Source organism: Sciurus carolinensis, chromosome 8 (genome assembly GCF_902686445.1).
Source record: "Sciurus carolinensis chromosome 8, mSciCar1.2, whole genome shotgun sequence".
Lineage (NCBI taxonomy): Eukaryota > Metazoa > Chordata > Mammalia > Rodentia > Sciuridae > Sciurus > Sciurus carolinensis.
This window is the reverse complement of record NC_062220.1, coordinates 134,832,728-134,848,565: the sequence shown is the minus strand read 5'-3', so window position 1 is coordinate 134,848,565 and position 15,838 is coordinate 134,832,728. Positions and strand designations below refer to the sequence as shown.

The 15,838-nt window shown below is 53.1% G+C and overlaps 1 protein-coding gene across 1 annotated transcript in view; it reads right to left on the bottom strand.

The window, feature by feature from the left end:
• The window catches only part of Ksr2 (kinase suppressor of ras 2), a 371,336-nt gene that overhangs the window by 148,795 nt on the left and 206,703 nt on the right, over nucleotides 1-15,838 (bottom strand). Inside the window, 1 exon segment of the mRNA XM_047562072.1 lies at nucleotides 2,646-2,839. Coding sequence (XP_047418028.1) covers nucleotides 2,646-2,839 — 194 coding nt within the window.

Below are 15,838 nucleotides of genomic sequence, written 5' to 3'. Positions count from 1 at the left end.
AGCAGCAAGCAGAACCCAGCACCTGCAGGGGTGTTCCCTCCAATCCAGACCCGAACCAGTCAGAGACTCTCCTAGGGAGAGCATGGCTGCCTTCCTCAGCCCTGGCACGGACCTCCGTGAACTCTCCTGTCGCACAGTGCGGGGAGCTGAGACCCAGAGAGACAGGGATCTGCCAGTGCAGGCAGGGTGGGCTCTGGATGGGAGACAGAGCCCACGGGCAAGACCACGCACCCCCTGAGCTCCTCCTCCCCCTCTGTAAAGCGGGAACCGTGCTGCCCGCCTGGCAGACTGGCGAGTGTGGACGGTGCAGACGCAGCCACCGTGGCCAGCAGAGGCAGGGCTCCCACGGGCGGGGGTGGCACTGAGCTGCCAGCAGAGAGCTTCCCAGGTCTTCGCTGGGGGCCACCGCACCGTCCAGGCTGCCTCTGCTTGGGCTATTCCTCAGCATCGGCGGAAGTGGGGCTGGCCGCGGGGCTCCGGCTACTACCACAGAGACGCCAGTGCGATCTCTCGGGAGATCAGAGGACAACCTCTTTGCACTCAGAGACCAGGACTGTCCAAGGGCCAGCGCTGAGTTTCTACCTTCTAATGAAGGTCTTGGCTTCTCCCCAAGGTGGGCAGGCAAACCTTCCCTCCCATGGCGGGGACCAGAGCAGGGGCAAAAAGACAGGAGCCATATGGTGAAGGCTCAAAAACTCCTTGGCAGGGGTAGGGACCCAAATGTGCCAGTCAGTAAGGTTTTTTTAAAAGCAGGCAAGAGACAGCTTTACTCTGGCCCAAACTAACATGCAGAGCACTGGTCAACCCCCAGGGGAACTGTCCTGACGTTTGTTCGCAGGATGGTGATGCCCAAGGACGGAGGGCCACTGCCCCGTGTCATGCCAAGGTAAATTCCAAGCACTCTTAGGGCCGCAGGCAAGTGACAGGGCGGGGGAAGGCATTTAGCCACAGCAGCCCAGCATTAAACAGAAGGCCAGAGGCGGTAAACACTACCAGAGGAAGGAGTTTATAAGCCACGCGATGACACCATTTATTAAGCACTTACTGTATGCCAGGCCCTGTGTACAAGGCTTGACGGGCATGAGCTCCACCGTCCGCGGGACTATGTATGTGGTGAACCCATAATTATCCCCATTTTGCAGAGGAGGAGACCGAGGCTCAGAGAGACTCTCGCCTCACTGGGGTCAGACACATTGCTCGAAAGGAGCAGAGCTGGGTTTTGAGCCCAGGCATCTCCCTCCAGGGTGGCGTTCCTGGCCGTGAGCCTGGCTGCCACCAATCTGTCGTCAATACCTGTTTCCTGGTCCTCGCTCACTAAGCCACTCTGACCAGCTCAGGGTTGTTTCTGGTTTCTCGTAATGAATGAATCTGGTGCCTGCTGCTGTCCACCTGTGCAAGGTGGGGGCTCTTTTTACTTTGCCGGGATCAGGGCCGGCACGCCCTGGGCACAGCCTGTCTCTGGGTCTTCTCCTCACTGATGTCTGCTTGGGTTTCTGGTCCAGACCCTCAGCTGATTCCAGCAGGGCACACACCACACACGTTGTAGATTAAACCAAACACACCCCTGGGGCCAGCCTAACCACCCAGGCGGATGTTAGATGTTTCCCGTGCCTTTTCCCAGGGAGAGAAAGAATAGCTTTCATCAAATTCTCAAAGGGTCCATGGTCTCTCTGAAAAATGCTTCAGAGCCCTTAAGTAAAGCCACAAATAAACTTTGCATTTAGAGAAAGGCATTCTTGGTAGATACTTGGTAGGGACTGAACTTGTTTATCAAATCAAGCCTGATGGGCGAATTTATCTAACTCTGTGTCTGAAAGAACCAGATTTAAGTCCCAACTCAACTGCTCCATGGCTGTGTGACTTTGGACAAAAGTTTTCTAGTGTCCCTGAGTCTCAGTTCCCTCATCTGTACAGTGGGAACAATCCATCTATCCAATCGGTAATTTCAAGAACCAAGAGTTCCCGAGGGTGGGCGATTAGCTCAGTCAAGGTTTCTCTCATTTATCCAAAGCAACAGCACAACATGAACAACCCGTGGCTGGCTGAATTAAGGGGCAGGGGTCACTTCTTCCAGCATCTAGCAGCCCCTCCTTCTCCTGAGCAACCCATCAATCAGAATTGCTGTCTTGGCCAGAGGACTGGTTGGGCTGTGTTCAAGGGACTTCCCTCTGACTGCGTCTGTGCCTATTCAGCACAACGGGTCTCTGGGCAGAGAAGATTAAAAGCCTTCTGAAACATCAGCCCTTGATCTCCAGAAACTTCCATTTCCGCTTCGAGTAATAACTACTCTGTCTCTGGCAGAAAATTCGTGAGAGCAGAATATAAACCAGCCCGGGCCACGCTCAGCCCAGCTGGAACCTGAACACGTGTTGACCTAGGCAAAGAAAAAATGCACCATCTCATCACCGAGGCCTTATCCACAGTGGCTAAGAAAAATCCAGCGAAGAGCGGAAGCTGAAGGGTGGGTGGCGGGGAGTTTGGGGTTTCCTTTCAGGCCCTGCGAGGCTCAGCCTTGATCAGCCAGCGTTTTAGGAGTGTCAGAGAAAAACTGAGAGTCTGCACCTGGCCCCAAGGCAAGCAGTGCCGGGGACCAGAGGTGGCTTGCCAGGCCCACGGCCAGAGGCACGCCCAGAGCGGTGACTTACTTGCGGAGAAGTTGGCCTCGGTGTGGACGGTGTGGATGGGAGGGGTGGAGGGCAGGAAAGGCGCGTGTCCCACGAAGAAGGAGCGCAGGGAGCGCTCGGACAGGAGCGGGGAGCGCTGCTGGGTAGGAATGTTCTCGCAGCTGCCCACGCTGCTGTGGATCTTGAGGTTCAGAGGTTTGCTCTTCTTCTTGGCTCTGAGAGGGAGACAGAAAACGGAAGGAAATGTATCCATCCAGGCACAGAACGAGAGCCAGCCTTGGGTCTCCCCTGGAGGGTCCCCAACCCACACGGTCCTCTGACCGTCTGAAGACAGACAGTAAGTCCCAGGTGGTCTGAGTCAAGGCGGCCTTCACCCCATCTGAGACATCTGTCCCCAAGTCACTGCCCTGAACCCCCATGCAAACCACCCGCGTGGGTACATGTTAAACCTGACACCAAGGAGACCAAGTCTTTGGCAGGATCCTTTCTGGAAACTTCTCCCTTTTATCAGGACTTCAGGTGCTGAGGCCCCCAATGGACCTGTCTGGCTCTCAGTCTAGCCTGTACCAGGAGCCCCAGATGGTGCCCACCTTAGAGATGCAGAGGGCAGGGGGCTCCCCCACACTGCGGGCTAGATCCCATGAGGCCCCCCAAGGGCAGCTGCAGATGTGCAGAAGTTATGTCAAGAAGGGGCTCTCTTGTCATCCCAGCAGCTCGGGAGGCTGAGGCAGGAGGATGGTGAGTTCACAGCCAGCCTCAGCCAAAGCGAGGCCCTAAGCAACTCAGGGAGATCCTGTCTCTAAATAAAACACAAAATAGGGCTGGGGAGGTGGCTCAGTGGTTGAGTGCCCCTGAGTTCAATCCCTGGTACCCACCCTCAAAAAAAATAAGGAGCCCTGTGTGTCCCCATTCCTCCCCTCTGCTCCCTCCATAGCAATCAGCATTGGTTGGGGGTTGCCAGGGGTGTCCAGCCTGGTGAACGGGACCACGCTCTCCAGATTCAAATCCTGCTTTCACCAACCTCAGGCAAATCAGTTTGGCTCTGCAAACCTAGCTCTCTGGTCCATCAGAGTTCTCTGTCAGGATGTGGAGAAGATTAGATAAAATAATCCCTGTAAATTTCTGGGTATGAAATATCAGGATCTGTTGTTATGGTTATTGTATGACGGGAAATCCCTCAGATGATTCCTTTGAAGTCTATGCGACCAAAACAATGTGGAAACTTCTAGAAAGTTGGGTCCTACCCTCAGAGACTCTTTAAGCCCCAGAAGATGAAGTGATATTGTACAAAACCCGGTACCAAGCAAGAGACTCACATTTAGCAGGAGCTTAAATATTTGTTGAATGATCTCTAAACAGCAAAATAAAGAAAGGTACTGAGGATTATGTCCAGAACCCCTCAGCTCATGGCCTCTGACCCATGGCCGGCTCTGAATCCACTCAAGAGAAGAGGGAAGAGGGACATCTGACTTCAACCCCGTAAGGCAGGCGCTGGCCCTCCCCTGCCAGTGGGCATTCAGGGAGAGCCAAAAAGGCGAGGCGCACAGAACTGTGAATACAGGGAGATTTATAGCAGCTGCCTGAGAAAAAGAAACGGTGCGATACTTAAACAGTTTATTGACAGAAATGTCTTATCGCTGTTACTATCCCATCAGAAGGCAGGTTCAGGACACAGTTTGCTACTAATGAAAAGAAGCACAATGAACGATGATATAAAAAAATAACATCAACTATCTTACGAATGAGTTTTGTATGCATTCAAGTTCGGGCTCAATAAAGCAGATTATTCAAAGGTCTAAAAATTTCAAAAGAGGAGGTGAGGGGCTCAGCCATCATGCAAAGTCCAGTGCTGATATAAAAGGGCCAGGGTTTTCAGAGTTCTTTCTGAATTCTGGGTTTCTTTCTGTCCATCTTCCTCGCAAGCCGATCATTAGCAGGCAGAAGTTATTCCATCTCCAAGAGGATTCCTCACGCTGAGCAACAGATGAGGAGGAAATGCGTACAGCCTTTGATCTGCAGCTCAGAGAGGGCGTCTCCAAAGGCTCCAGCATGAGACGGGGACATTGTAAAACCATTCCAGCTTACCAAGCAGGACGTGCAGTCGTAAGATGAGCAACAATATCAACCATGGCTACTATGATTGCTGCTTTGAAAACAGACCGTGTCCCAGGGCTGAGTCAAAGGCGTTTCAGGATGGTCTCATTCCAAACCTCACCATGACCTCCAGAAAGATGCCATCTTATCCTCTCTCCACCGACAAGGTCATGGAGAAGGGAAGGGAGCTGGGGAAGGGATGGGGTCGGGGGGCCCCTCTCTCAACTATATCCCACCAGACTCTCTCCGTCAATCCCGATTCCAGACCGCCCTCCGCCCTGACCCTGACCAATAGCAGAGCCCCGGATCTCCACTTTGGCTTCTCCTCCGTCTCTTCTCTTGGAGGTTTTCACCAGAACACTCGAAACCCACAGAGATATTCCATTTGCCCTTCTCTCTCCAGCTCTGAGCCCTCTCAGTTTTCAGTGAATAAAGAGAAAAACTATAATAGGGAAAGGAGGCAGGGCAAGATGGCAAAATTGCCTCCTGTCTCTTACAGAATGTTCCTGCTGTCTTTCTCTCTCTCTCTCTCCCTTCTCTGCCTCCTGAACTCCTACACGTACTCCAGAGCCCATTTCAAATGTTACCATATCTGTGATATCCTCTCCTAGCTCACTGAGTCCACTGAGCATCTTCCTGCTCCTCCACCATAATCCTGGGAAGACCTTAACATGGCACCCAGTATCCACCCCACATGCCCTGACCTGGTCCTCAGTACCCAGTATCCACCCACACGCCCTGACCTGGTCCTCAGTACCCAGTGTCCACCCACACGCCCTGACCTGGTCCTCAGTACCCAGTGTCCACCCACACGCCCTGACCTGGTCCTTAGTACCCAGTGTCCACCCACACGCCCTGACCTGGTCCTCAGTACCCAGTGTCCACCCACACGCCCTGACCTGGTCCTCAATACCCAGTGTCCACCCACACACCCTGACCTGGTCCTCAGTACCCAGTGTCCACCCACACGCCCTGACCTGGTCCTCTGACCTCACCCTTGCTTAGAGCCTCCACCACCAGGAACACAATCTCCTTCTTTGCTTAGTGAACCCCTCGTTGTGCTCGATGGTCTGCTCTGGTGTCACCTCCTTCAGGAAGCCTTCTGGAGTCCCCAGTCCCTCCCAGGATGGACCAGGTGCTCTTCCTCCGGGACGTCTTCTCTAGTGCTCTCTCATCCCTCCCGGCTGGGTGAGCCATGTCTTCAGTTCCCCACAAGAGTATGACTGCGATTTCCTTTTTTTTTTTTTTTTTTTTTTCAAAATTTCTCATCTCAGCCCCAAGGAGCCTGCGGTCTTCGAAGGCAACGATTCTGCACAGGTCATTTTTCTGTCCTTGGCAATCAGCACAGACACTGGCACATAGTAGGTGCTCACTGGACTCTTCCTCAGGGATGGCTCTGGAGTGAGACCTGGCATGTCACCCACGACATTCTGTCTTCTACATTCAGACGCAGGTTCCTTGAGGACAGGAACCCATGGGGTTCCTGGGGTTGGATCCCTCAGCCCCCTGGTTTGGCACCAGATGAATGAAATGCACCCCTAACCCTGACGTGGAAGCCTGTCTCCCCTTCCCCAGGAGCATGTAAGGGCACCTGGGTAAAACTGCATCCCAAACGACCCTCACCCCAAGCCCCTCACCTTGCCCAAACCCCTACCCTGTCCAGCTGGGCATCGAGCGCCCTCTGGTGGCCAAAGCAAAGCCTCCTCGCAAAGAGTCCTGGACGGAGGGCCAAGGAGAGCAGTTAATTTAGGAACTGAGGCTTCCTTCCCACACCCGCAACTAAAAGTCGCACTCTCCAGGAGGCCTGCTGCTCGGCTCTTGAAGGAGCCCCGTGTGCCTGCCGAGTCACCCCCTCGCAGTGCCGGGCTGCCAGCCCTGCTTATTATCTCCCCAGGGGCCTGCGGCAGGGACCGCACAGGTGCTGCCTGTTACAGCAGCTCACGTTGACTGACGCCTTCAGGAATCGGGTAAGAGATGGGTAAGGTGCAAGTTCATGCCACACGAGTGTCCATCAGTGAAGGTTAAAAGAAGGCTCTCCCCCAAGGAAGTGTAACAGTGCTTAAATTCACAGGCTTTGGGATCAGGGAGGTGGGGGCTCTCGTCCTGGTCGGGACCTCAAGTCACCTCCCTCTCTCAGACCCAGTTTCTGCACCTGGCAACGGGGAGAATACGGGCACCTAGGCGGAGGGTTACAGAGAAGAGAGGGAGCAAGGAAAGGAGGGAAGGAGGCAGGGAAGGGAGGTGGGCAGATGGACAGATGCAATGAAGGAAGAGAAGGTTGTGGGGAAGGGAGATGGGAGGGGAAGGAAGGGGAGGACGGGCGGCCAAGTGACCAGGGCAGGGTGGAAGAAGTCCCATCACGGCTTGGCCCGACCCAGGACGCCTTCAGCGGCCCCTCTCCCCACGCATGTGCAGACGGCAAGTAGACTCGGGCCCACTGGGGGCAGCATCCAAGCTTAGGAAGACGCGCTTGTTTCACCAAGAGCAGCAGAGGACGCTTCCAGGGTGGATCCGGGGCAAAGGCCACCCGCTGTCCTGATGCCTGATGAGCACGGGCTGGCCTGACTAAAGCAGTCCTGAGAAGCATGAATGTCCCTTTTCATCCGGTCCATTAGGCTCCATTTCTAGCCTCTTCCTTTGGTCCAAGCCACCGTCCTCCCTCCCTCCCTCGCCTGAGCTACTGCCCGTCCTTGCTAGAATCTCAGGTCCACCTTTTTATTTATTTATTTTTTTCTTTTTGGTCACATTTTGCTATCTTGAGGTGACACTCACATGCATCATTTAGCAATTAACCACTTTAAAGCAAACGATTCGCGGGTGTTAAGCACATTTCCATGCCGCACAACCTGCCTCTATCCAGTTCCAAACATTCACCTCTCCTAAAGGAAACCTTTGACCGGTTCCAGTCACGCCCACGTCCTCTCCCCTCGGGCCTCTGGTAGCTCCCAGTCTGCTTTCTATCCCCTAGAGACTGGTTTATTCTGGATATTTCATGTAGTTGGGATCGTGGAATAAGGGAACTACCCAGATGGGATTTGTGCACTAAGGACACTGTGGGGTCTGGCTTCTTTCACTGAGCCTAATGCTTCCAAGGGTCCCTATGTTGTAGCATTGTATCAGAGCTACATTCTTTTTTACAGCTGAGCAATGGATCCCACTTTGGACTCTTTACAATGTGTCTCTGCCCAACAGTCAAAGCACAGTTTTAAAAAAGCATACATTGTATCATGTCAGTACTAATTATTTAAAACCCTTCAAAGGTTTCCACCATTCTCCCTTCCTCTGTGTACAAAACTTCATAGGACCTTCCAAACTACCCTCTAAATTCTAATACCATCCCCATGTCACCCCTGACTCTAGCTGCTCTGGCCATCTTTCTGGGGCTTGACCATACCCAGTTCTCATCTACCTCAGGACCTTTGCACAGGCTGTTTTTGTTGTATGGGACCTTAGTTCCCATCCTTCCCATTGGTGGAGACCTGCTTTTCCTTTAGCTGAAGGAAGGTTCATGATTTCTTTAGAGATGTCATCCTGAACTCTCAGAACTAGTCCCACCTTCTGGTGACACGGGCTTCCTGCGGCATCTGCCTTTTCTGCATTTATTCCTGTGGTCACTGGATGAGCGTCTCCTCCCCCATGACCTATGCCCACCATACAAGAAGGGTTTGTATCCTCAGCACCTGATGCAAAGCAGGCATCCCCTCGGCAGAGCCCAGACCAAGAGCCAGCTCTGCACTCTCCAACCCAGCTGCATGTCCCAACTCCATCAAGAACGACTTGGTCTTCTCCACCCAGGGGCAATTCTAAGGTGGGAGGCTGTCATCTCCATCTGCCGGTCGGGGGGCTGCATTAGTGGCATCTTCCCAGTTAATTCTCAGCTTGGGGTCCTCGGAGTAGAAACACACCTCATTTCTCTTGCCAGTCCCTGGTCACCCTCAGCCTAAGTCTGCTATATGTCTCTGCACTCAGAAGGTTCTAGATCAACGTGCATTTCCCAGCCTCTTCACAAAGACAGTTGAAGGAAGTCCCCAAATGAATGATGCTCAATCCTCACACCATTTTCTCTTCCAAGATTCTGCAGGGCTTCAAGTTCATCTGAGCTGCAGCTCACCCTGGTCCCTGTACCCTCAACTTCCTCAGATGTGGGGGGTGTCCCTGTGAACGCACAAAACTGTAGGAAGCCAAACCCCTCAGCCTCTCAGCATCTGACCCAGCCGGTCGGGAGGCAGTGGCCACAGACAAGCTCCTCACTGCTTGGTTTGAAGACCAGCAAAAGCCCTGAAGCCAGGAGTCATTTCCCCAAACAGGACAGAACGTTCACCGGTATCACACAGGGCTGCACCACGTGAGCCACCGCGACCCCAGACAGGGTCATTTCGATTATCGGCACTTGGCCTGATCTGATGACCCAGGGAGAGCCCTCCAGGCCAGACCCTTTCCGAAATCAAAGGACAGCACACTGTTTGGGGATCCTAGTGGGTGGCTTAGAGCCCGGGGAAGGGGACCGTTTGGGAAAGCAAAGGCTGTTCAGTGTAACCTCAAGGGGACATGTACGGAGACTGCTCTGCTCCTTGCTTGGCCCAGGGCTGCCCTCAGGTCTAGCCAGGGCTGGGGGGTCTCCTCCAGCACAGCATGGACCAACCAGGGCCCAGGCAAGGGGCACAGCTGAGTCAGCCAAATGGCACAAGCCACATTTCTCAGATTTAGAGGGACAGGCGAGGCTTTCAAATGAGACCCAGGTGACACTCTTTGGGTTCTAAACTTTTAAAAAACTTTTCATATTGAACCTGTGATTTCACAGCCACTCTTTTCTCTGTGTAAAACATCCTCTGAAGGAGAAAATGAAGACGAAAAGAGAGGAGGGGGAGAGGAAGGAAAAGCAGGCGAAGAAAGAGAAATGGAGGAAGAGGAGGAGGCAATGTTGGTTGAAAAATGTAAATTCTGGTTAGACCCTCACCCCCAGCATGGCTAAAAACAGAACAACCATACCAAATGCTTGCAAGGACATCAAGGAACCAAAATTCTCATAAAATCCTGGTAAATCTGTAAGCTGGTAAAAAATATATATATATATATTATTATATATTATATATTATATATATATCATATATATTATTATATATTATATAAATATATATATTATATATATAAATATAAAAATAAAAATATAAAAAATATTTTTATATAAATATAAAAATATATATATATATTTTTTTTTTTTAACTAAATTATTTGGAGTATTCACTGAAGCTGAAAGTAATCTGTGACCCAATCATTTGGTCCCCGGGCAGGTACCCAACCGAACAAGGGCCAGGCCCACAACACGACCCAAGGAGGCCATGGCGATGTCACCCCTGTAACCCAGCACTGGGCCCCTGTCCACGCCCATCGCTAGCGAGTGGGCACGGACACCGCCCCAGGGCCAGACCGTCCGCTGCGACAGTGCATCAAAAAGAGGACGTCACCACTGCGTAACATGGACGAATTTTTCAAAGACGAAGTGTTGACAAGAAGCCAGTCACCCAAGAGCCCCCTCTGCGCGACCCCACAGCAAATCCCACAGCGACCGCAGGTCTGCGTTCACACGTTTGCGGGTTCAAATCCTCGCCCCCATGTGGACGGGATCAGGTGACGGGAGGTGGTTAAGTCACAGGGCTCCAGAGACCCCTCTTGCTCTTTCCAGCAGGTGAGAATTCAAAGAGGAGTCAGCAGCGTCGACCCAGAAGAGGACCCTCACCAGAGCCCGCCCATGCCGGCACCCTGAACGTGGACTTCCGGCCCCCAAAACCAAGAAACGCACCTCTCTTGTTTAGAAGCCACCCAGCCTGTGGCATCGTGTTAGAGCAACAGAACTGAGAGTCCACTGATATACAATTTACGAATGGGCAGAACCGATCGACGGCAAGAGAGGGGCAGACCAGTGCTGCCCTGGGAGGTTGTGACTGGAAGAGGACCCAAGGAGCCTCCTGGCAGGTGGACAATGTCCTCGGCCTCGACTGGGCGATGATTCCCCGGGTCTACAGGTACACATTCATCAGGCTGCACCTAAAAACTGGGCGCTTTACTTCTGTATCAAAGTGGGGGCTTCCAGAAGTTCTCTTTTTCAAGCAGTCATAAAAAAGACAAGCAACCCAACGAAAAAGGAGGCGAAGGACTTGAGTAGACACTTCTCCCAGGAAGGTAGCTGAATGGGCCACAAGCATCTGTAAAGATGCTCCAGGGGACTGGTCACCGGGGAACCACAAATCCGAACGGCCGCGAGACGCGACGCCAGACCTGCCGGGGTGGTCACGCTGAAGGGGAAAAAAAAAGGGGGAAATCAGAGATGTTGGTGGAGAACCGGGACCGGGTTCACTGGAGGCTGATGTTCCCGTGGGCAAACTCCTTTCCATGGGGAAGGAGGCCAGGACTCAACACCAAGGGAAGAAGGCCAGGCGTCCATGAAAAAGGACAAGAATTCCTCTTCACCCTGGACTTCTTGACCCAAGAGAAACACAAAGGTCAGGACCAGGTTGACCACAGGGGCAGGCTGCTCACCGCTGGGCTGCGCTGATGATACCCACGTCTTCCCCCAAAAGGAGGCTACAGCAGGACTTTCAAAGGTAGCGAGAGAAAAGCTTTGCAAAGAATGTCTGGTCCAAGTGTCCCTTCTCCGGGTGCTGTGTTCTTGTTCCTCAGACTCCCTGAGGCCTCTCCAGCACTGCGGGTTTTGGACTGAATTACAACGCACCCCGAGCTTAGGTCCTAACTCCTGGTGCCTCCGAATGTGACTGTATTTGGAGAAAGGGTCTTTCAAAGAGGTGGTTAAGGTTAAAGCAGACCATAAAGGTGGGACCTGAAGACAATAGGGACATGTAAGCATAGAGAAAAGGACAGGTGAGGTACATTCAGAAGGCGGCCACCTGCAAGCCAAGGGGAGAGGACTCGGGAGAAATCTTGATCCTGCCAACACCTTGATGTGGGACTTCCAGCTTCCAGAACCGTGGGAAGATGAAACGTCTGCTGCTAAAGCCACCTGGTCCATGGTATTTTGTTACAGCATCCCAAGCTGACTGATACCGTGCATGTATCTCAAGGGACGCTTTGGCACCATGACTGAAATAAGGAAAATCACCTGCTGCCTGTTAAGGACCAGCCACCAGGGCCACACACAGGGCTGACCCGTATGGAATAATAATTTGCAGGGTGCTCACTTCTTCATCGGTTCTCAGGCTCCACCAACTAGAACACAAGTTCCGTCTTCATCTTGTTTGTTACTGTGGCCTCCAAGGTCCAGGAAAAGGCCTAGTGTACAGAGTCCTCGACACCACACCTAGGGGGGGTCTCACCACCTGCACCATCTGCAGTTCCATCTTACAAGACAGAGCAACTGAGTCCAGAGGGCACTGGTATCCTACACCTGTCTCCAAACCCAGAGCCTGGGCCCCCACCAAGGCACGAGGCTCCGTTCCAGTCCAGCACCAGCGAGGGCACTTCCCCCGGGCTCTGGACCCCGGACATCCTCACACACTGGGAGTCAGAATTCCAGGGCTTTCTGAGTGAGACTCAGATGGCTTCTCCCCTGCTGTGACCACACAGTGACTTGGGCTGGGGACCAGATTCCTTGCAGGAAGCAAAGCAGTTCTCCCCAGCTACAAAGCAGAACTGTGAAGAGGCCAAAGAAGAGGCAGCCCCTGAGCCCACCTGTCCCATCAAACAGCTGCAGACACAGGCCCGGCTCAGGAGGAACACAGTTCCCATGTGGTGGTGGATCTGGCTAGAGGCACGGTGGCTCTCAGAGAGGGACAGATGTCCAAGCGGCTCCTGGGGACCTCTGGAGTGTAAAGGCTAGACTTCTGCGGGCCAGGACAGTGGAAGAATACAACGATGCGTTCAGCAGGGACTAAGGATCAAATGACCTGGGTGATGGCTCAGCTCCCCTTACACCAGCTGGGTGGTCTTGGGCAAGTCGCTTCTCCATTCTGAGCAGGCCTCCTCACTTTTCAAAGAGGGACGTCCCAGGTGTAGTGACAGTCACAGGAAATCCACTGGGGTCCACAAGGGGTCAAGCATGTCACAGATGGGGTCCTCTCTTGGTGTGAACCTGCTGTTGGCAGGAAGTTTCCTACGTGGTGAAGGCACTTGACCTCAGCTGTTTCCTCTGTCCCTTGCACCTTGAACCTGCTCTACCTGAGCTCCTCCAAGCCTTCTCTCTACCATGCCCTCCCACCTCTCTGTATATCCTTAAAGGTTCAACTCAAGTACCAGCTCCTTTGAATCCTCCAGAGCCAGACCAGCCTATGGGCCATGGACAGCCGTCCACAGGCGTTATTTACTGTGGTCCAGGTGCTAGTTAGTCATCAAGTGCATGAGCTTGTGTGGTCCTCAGAACGACTCTCTAAGAAGGTCCTACGGCAACGCCCTTCTGTAGATAGGGAAACCGCAGCTCGGAGATGCGATCTGTTACATGGTCACAAATTTGGCACACACCCACCATGCATGCTGTGAGCACAGGGCCCTGCTTTAGACACTTCCAGAGACAAAAGGGGAATACAAGAGGAGGTCACTACTGTCAGCAGCCCCCCTTCCCGTGTCCTGCACCCACAGACCTGGCCCCTGAGCAAGAGTCTACGCAATGTCTGGTAAACGGCTGTTGGGGGTTCACCAAGGCACAGCAGTCACCTCAACTTCAGGGTCACCCTCTAGAAATAAGAATTTAAAGGTTCAAGTCCTAGCCAGGCCCAGGGGCCCAGGCCTGTCTTCCTAGTGCCTGGGAGGCTGAGGCAGGAGGATCTCAAGGTCAAAGCCAGCCTCAAAAAGTGAGGCACTAAGCAACTCAGTGAGACCCTGTCTCTAAATAAAATACAAAAGAGGGCTGGGGAGGTGGCTCAGAGGTCAAGTGCCCCCGGGTTCAAACCCTGGTATCCCCCCGCAAAAAAAATAAAACAGCGCAAGTCATGTTGCCGACTTCACTCAGCTGGGTGTGGAGACCCAAGAAGCCCTGGTGATGGCTGGGATAGGCTGCCCGTTGTTCCCCAGGAGGCTCCTGCTAGTGTGAACCGGGCAGTTCACCAGACCAAGTTGGGCTGGCGAACTGTGGGCAAGCAGGGGCCACATCCAGTCTTTTTTCTTTTTTAATAGATAAGGTTTCTTGGAACAAGCTCACGCCCGTTCACTGATATACTGTCTGTGACTTCTTTTGCCTGATGACAGTAGGGCGGGTTGAATGCGGGCCCTCTGGCCCCCAAAGCCACCACACGTACTATCTGGCCCTGCACGGTACGAGTGTGCTGATCCGCTCCAGACTACCTGTCCGCAGGTGTTCATTCCAAACAGCCCGAGGGCCCAGAGTCTGCTTAGGACGCACTGCCCCGCAAGAGCAAAAGGCCTCTGGGTCTGTGGTGCCTAAATAATGCTGCTCCTCCTGGTCCCTTTCCTGCTCAGAACCCGGCCACCGCGGTGCTGTGTCACCCGGGTCAGGCCCTGGACACGCTTATTCAGCAGTAGGTGGAAAGTCGTCTGCCGGAATCTGTGCTGTTCTATATAGCTGCAAAAATTGGGTCTTAAAATCTGAGATAAAATTCACAAGTCTGTTTATCAGCCACGATTCAAAAGCACTCAAAGGCCACACGTGGTTAGGGCTGCGGCAACAGCAGGTGACAGCGCATTTCCAAACTTCCTCTGGACGCCGCTGCCCCAAACCTCCCCCCGGGGCTCAGTGACGCTCTGATCCCCCTTCCATCAGACCCTCCGTCTCATCGCTCTCCGCCCCCTCCTCTGATGCTCCATCTCCCTACGAGAGTGAAATAAACTGTGCTCAACAAAAGACGAGAAGCAGCCGAAATATGCATGGGCGGGGGGCAGGTCAATTAAACCATGGCCACTCCATTCCGCGGGGACGAGGTGGGCATTAGAAAGAGTCAGGGTGGAGGGGACGCTGATGTTCATTATGCCGTGGAGGCAGGAGAGGCGAGATTGCATACAGGGGTGTGTGTGCGTCTATACACGCGTAGTCTAGTCCCATCACGTCTTTAAAAGATAAATATTAATTTAAAAACGACCCAGTGAATATTACCAAGACCCTAAGGTAACTGGACTGTAGTGAGGAAGGAGGCCACCAAGAGCCATAGACCTCTCGGGGTGCCCTCAGGGGGACCCAGGCAAACAGGTAAAACCATCAGGAACTCAGAGTGGACAACAGGAGCTCCGTGGAGAGGGCCACTCCAGGGCTGCGGCAGGCTGGCCCGGCATTTCCCCCGAGACCTGGACGTCAAGGAGAAGCCAGACTCACACAGAATGGGAGGATGAGGGGACCAGGAGGGAGGCCAGGGCACTGCTGGGGACGGCAGGTCGCCTCGGGAGAGCCAGGCGGAGAGCGGCGGGTGCATCTGGAGGTGGCGGGCCAGATGGCTGCAGATCCTTGTTCGTCTCCGTCAGGAGACGGGGTTGTGTTCTGAGAGCAACGGAACCGACCTATGGGCTTCGAGAAGGCAGGGGACAGGAGGAGATTCTGTCTGCGAAAGGCCACTCTGCCTGTCACGCAGCTGACTGTGGTGCACAAGAACGGAAATGGGGACGCTGGGGTCACTCAGGCAGGAGAGGACGGTGGCTTGGGCCAGGGCAGGGCCACGAGGTGGAGGGTGGGAAGCGACTGGGGCCCCGCTCTCCAGGATTCTCAGGTCCACTGAGACCGGCAGCTCACAGCCCAGCTGTGAGAGATATGGTGCCCCATACGGCTAACCCAGGAAAAGACCCAAATTCGAAATTCACAGCATGGTTTCTACTGAAAGCACATCATTTTGCAGCATTGCAAAAAAATCCTAAGTTGGACCATCGCAAGCTGGGGGACATATGTAGAAACCCTTCCTGGAAGGATGCAGTTGGCGGCTGGGGATTGGGAATCGACACTTGGTTACGTTGGAACATGTCTCCTCCGGTTAAACTTAGTAACAGTAGTCTTTTATAATAATAAAACGTAATTCTAAAACGACATATGCTGAGGTTTTTCTCTTTATTTTAGTCCAAGAAAGAAAAAAGCCCTAGAAAGCAGAAGTACAGACATAGAAAGATGAGGTCAATTGTTAACTGAATATTCTAATGATATTTTATTTTTTCAAGAAGTACCAAATTGAAGGTCAAAT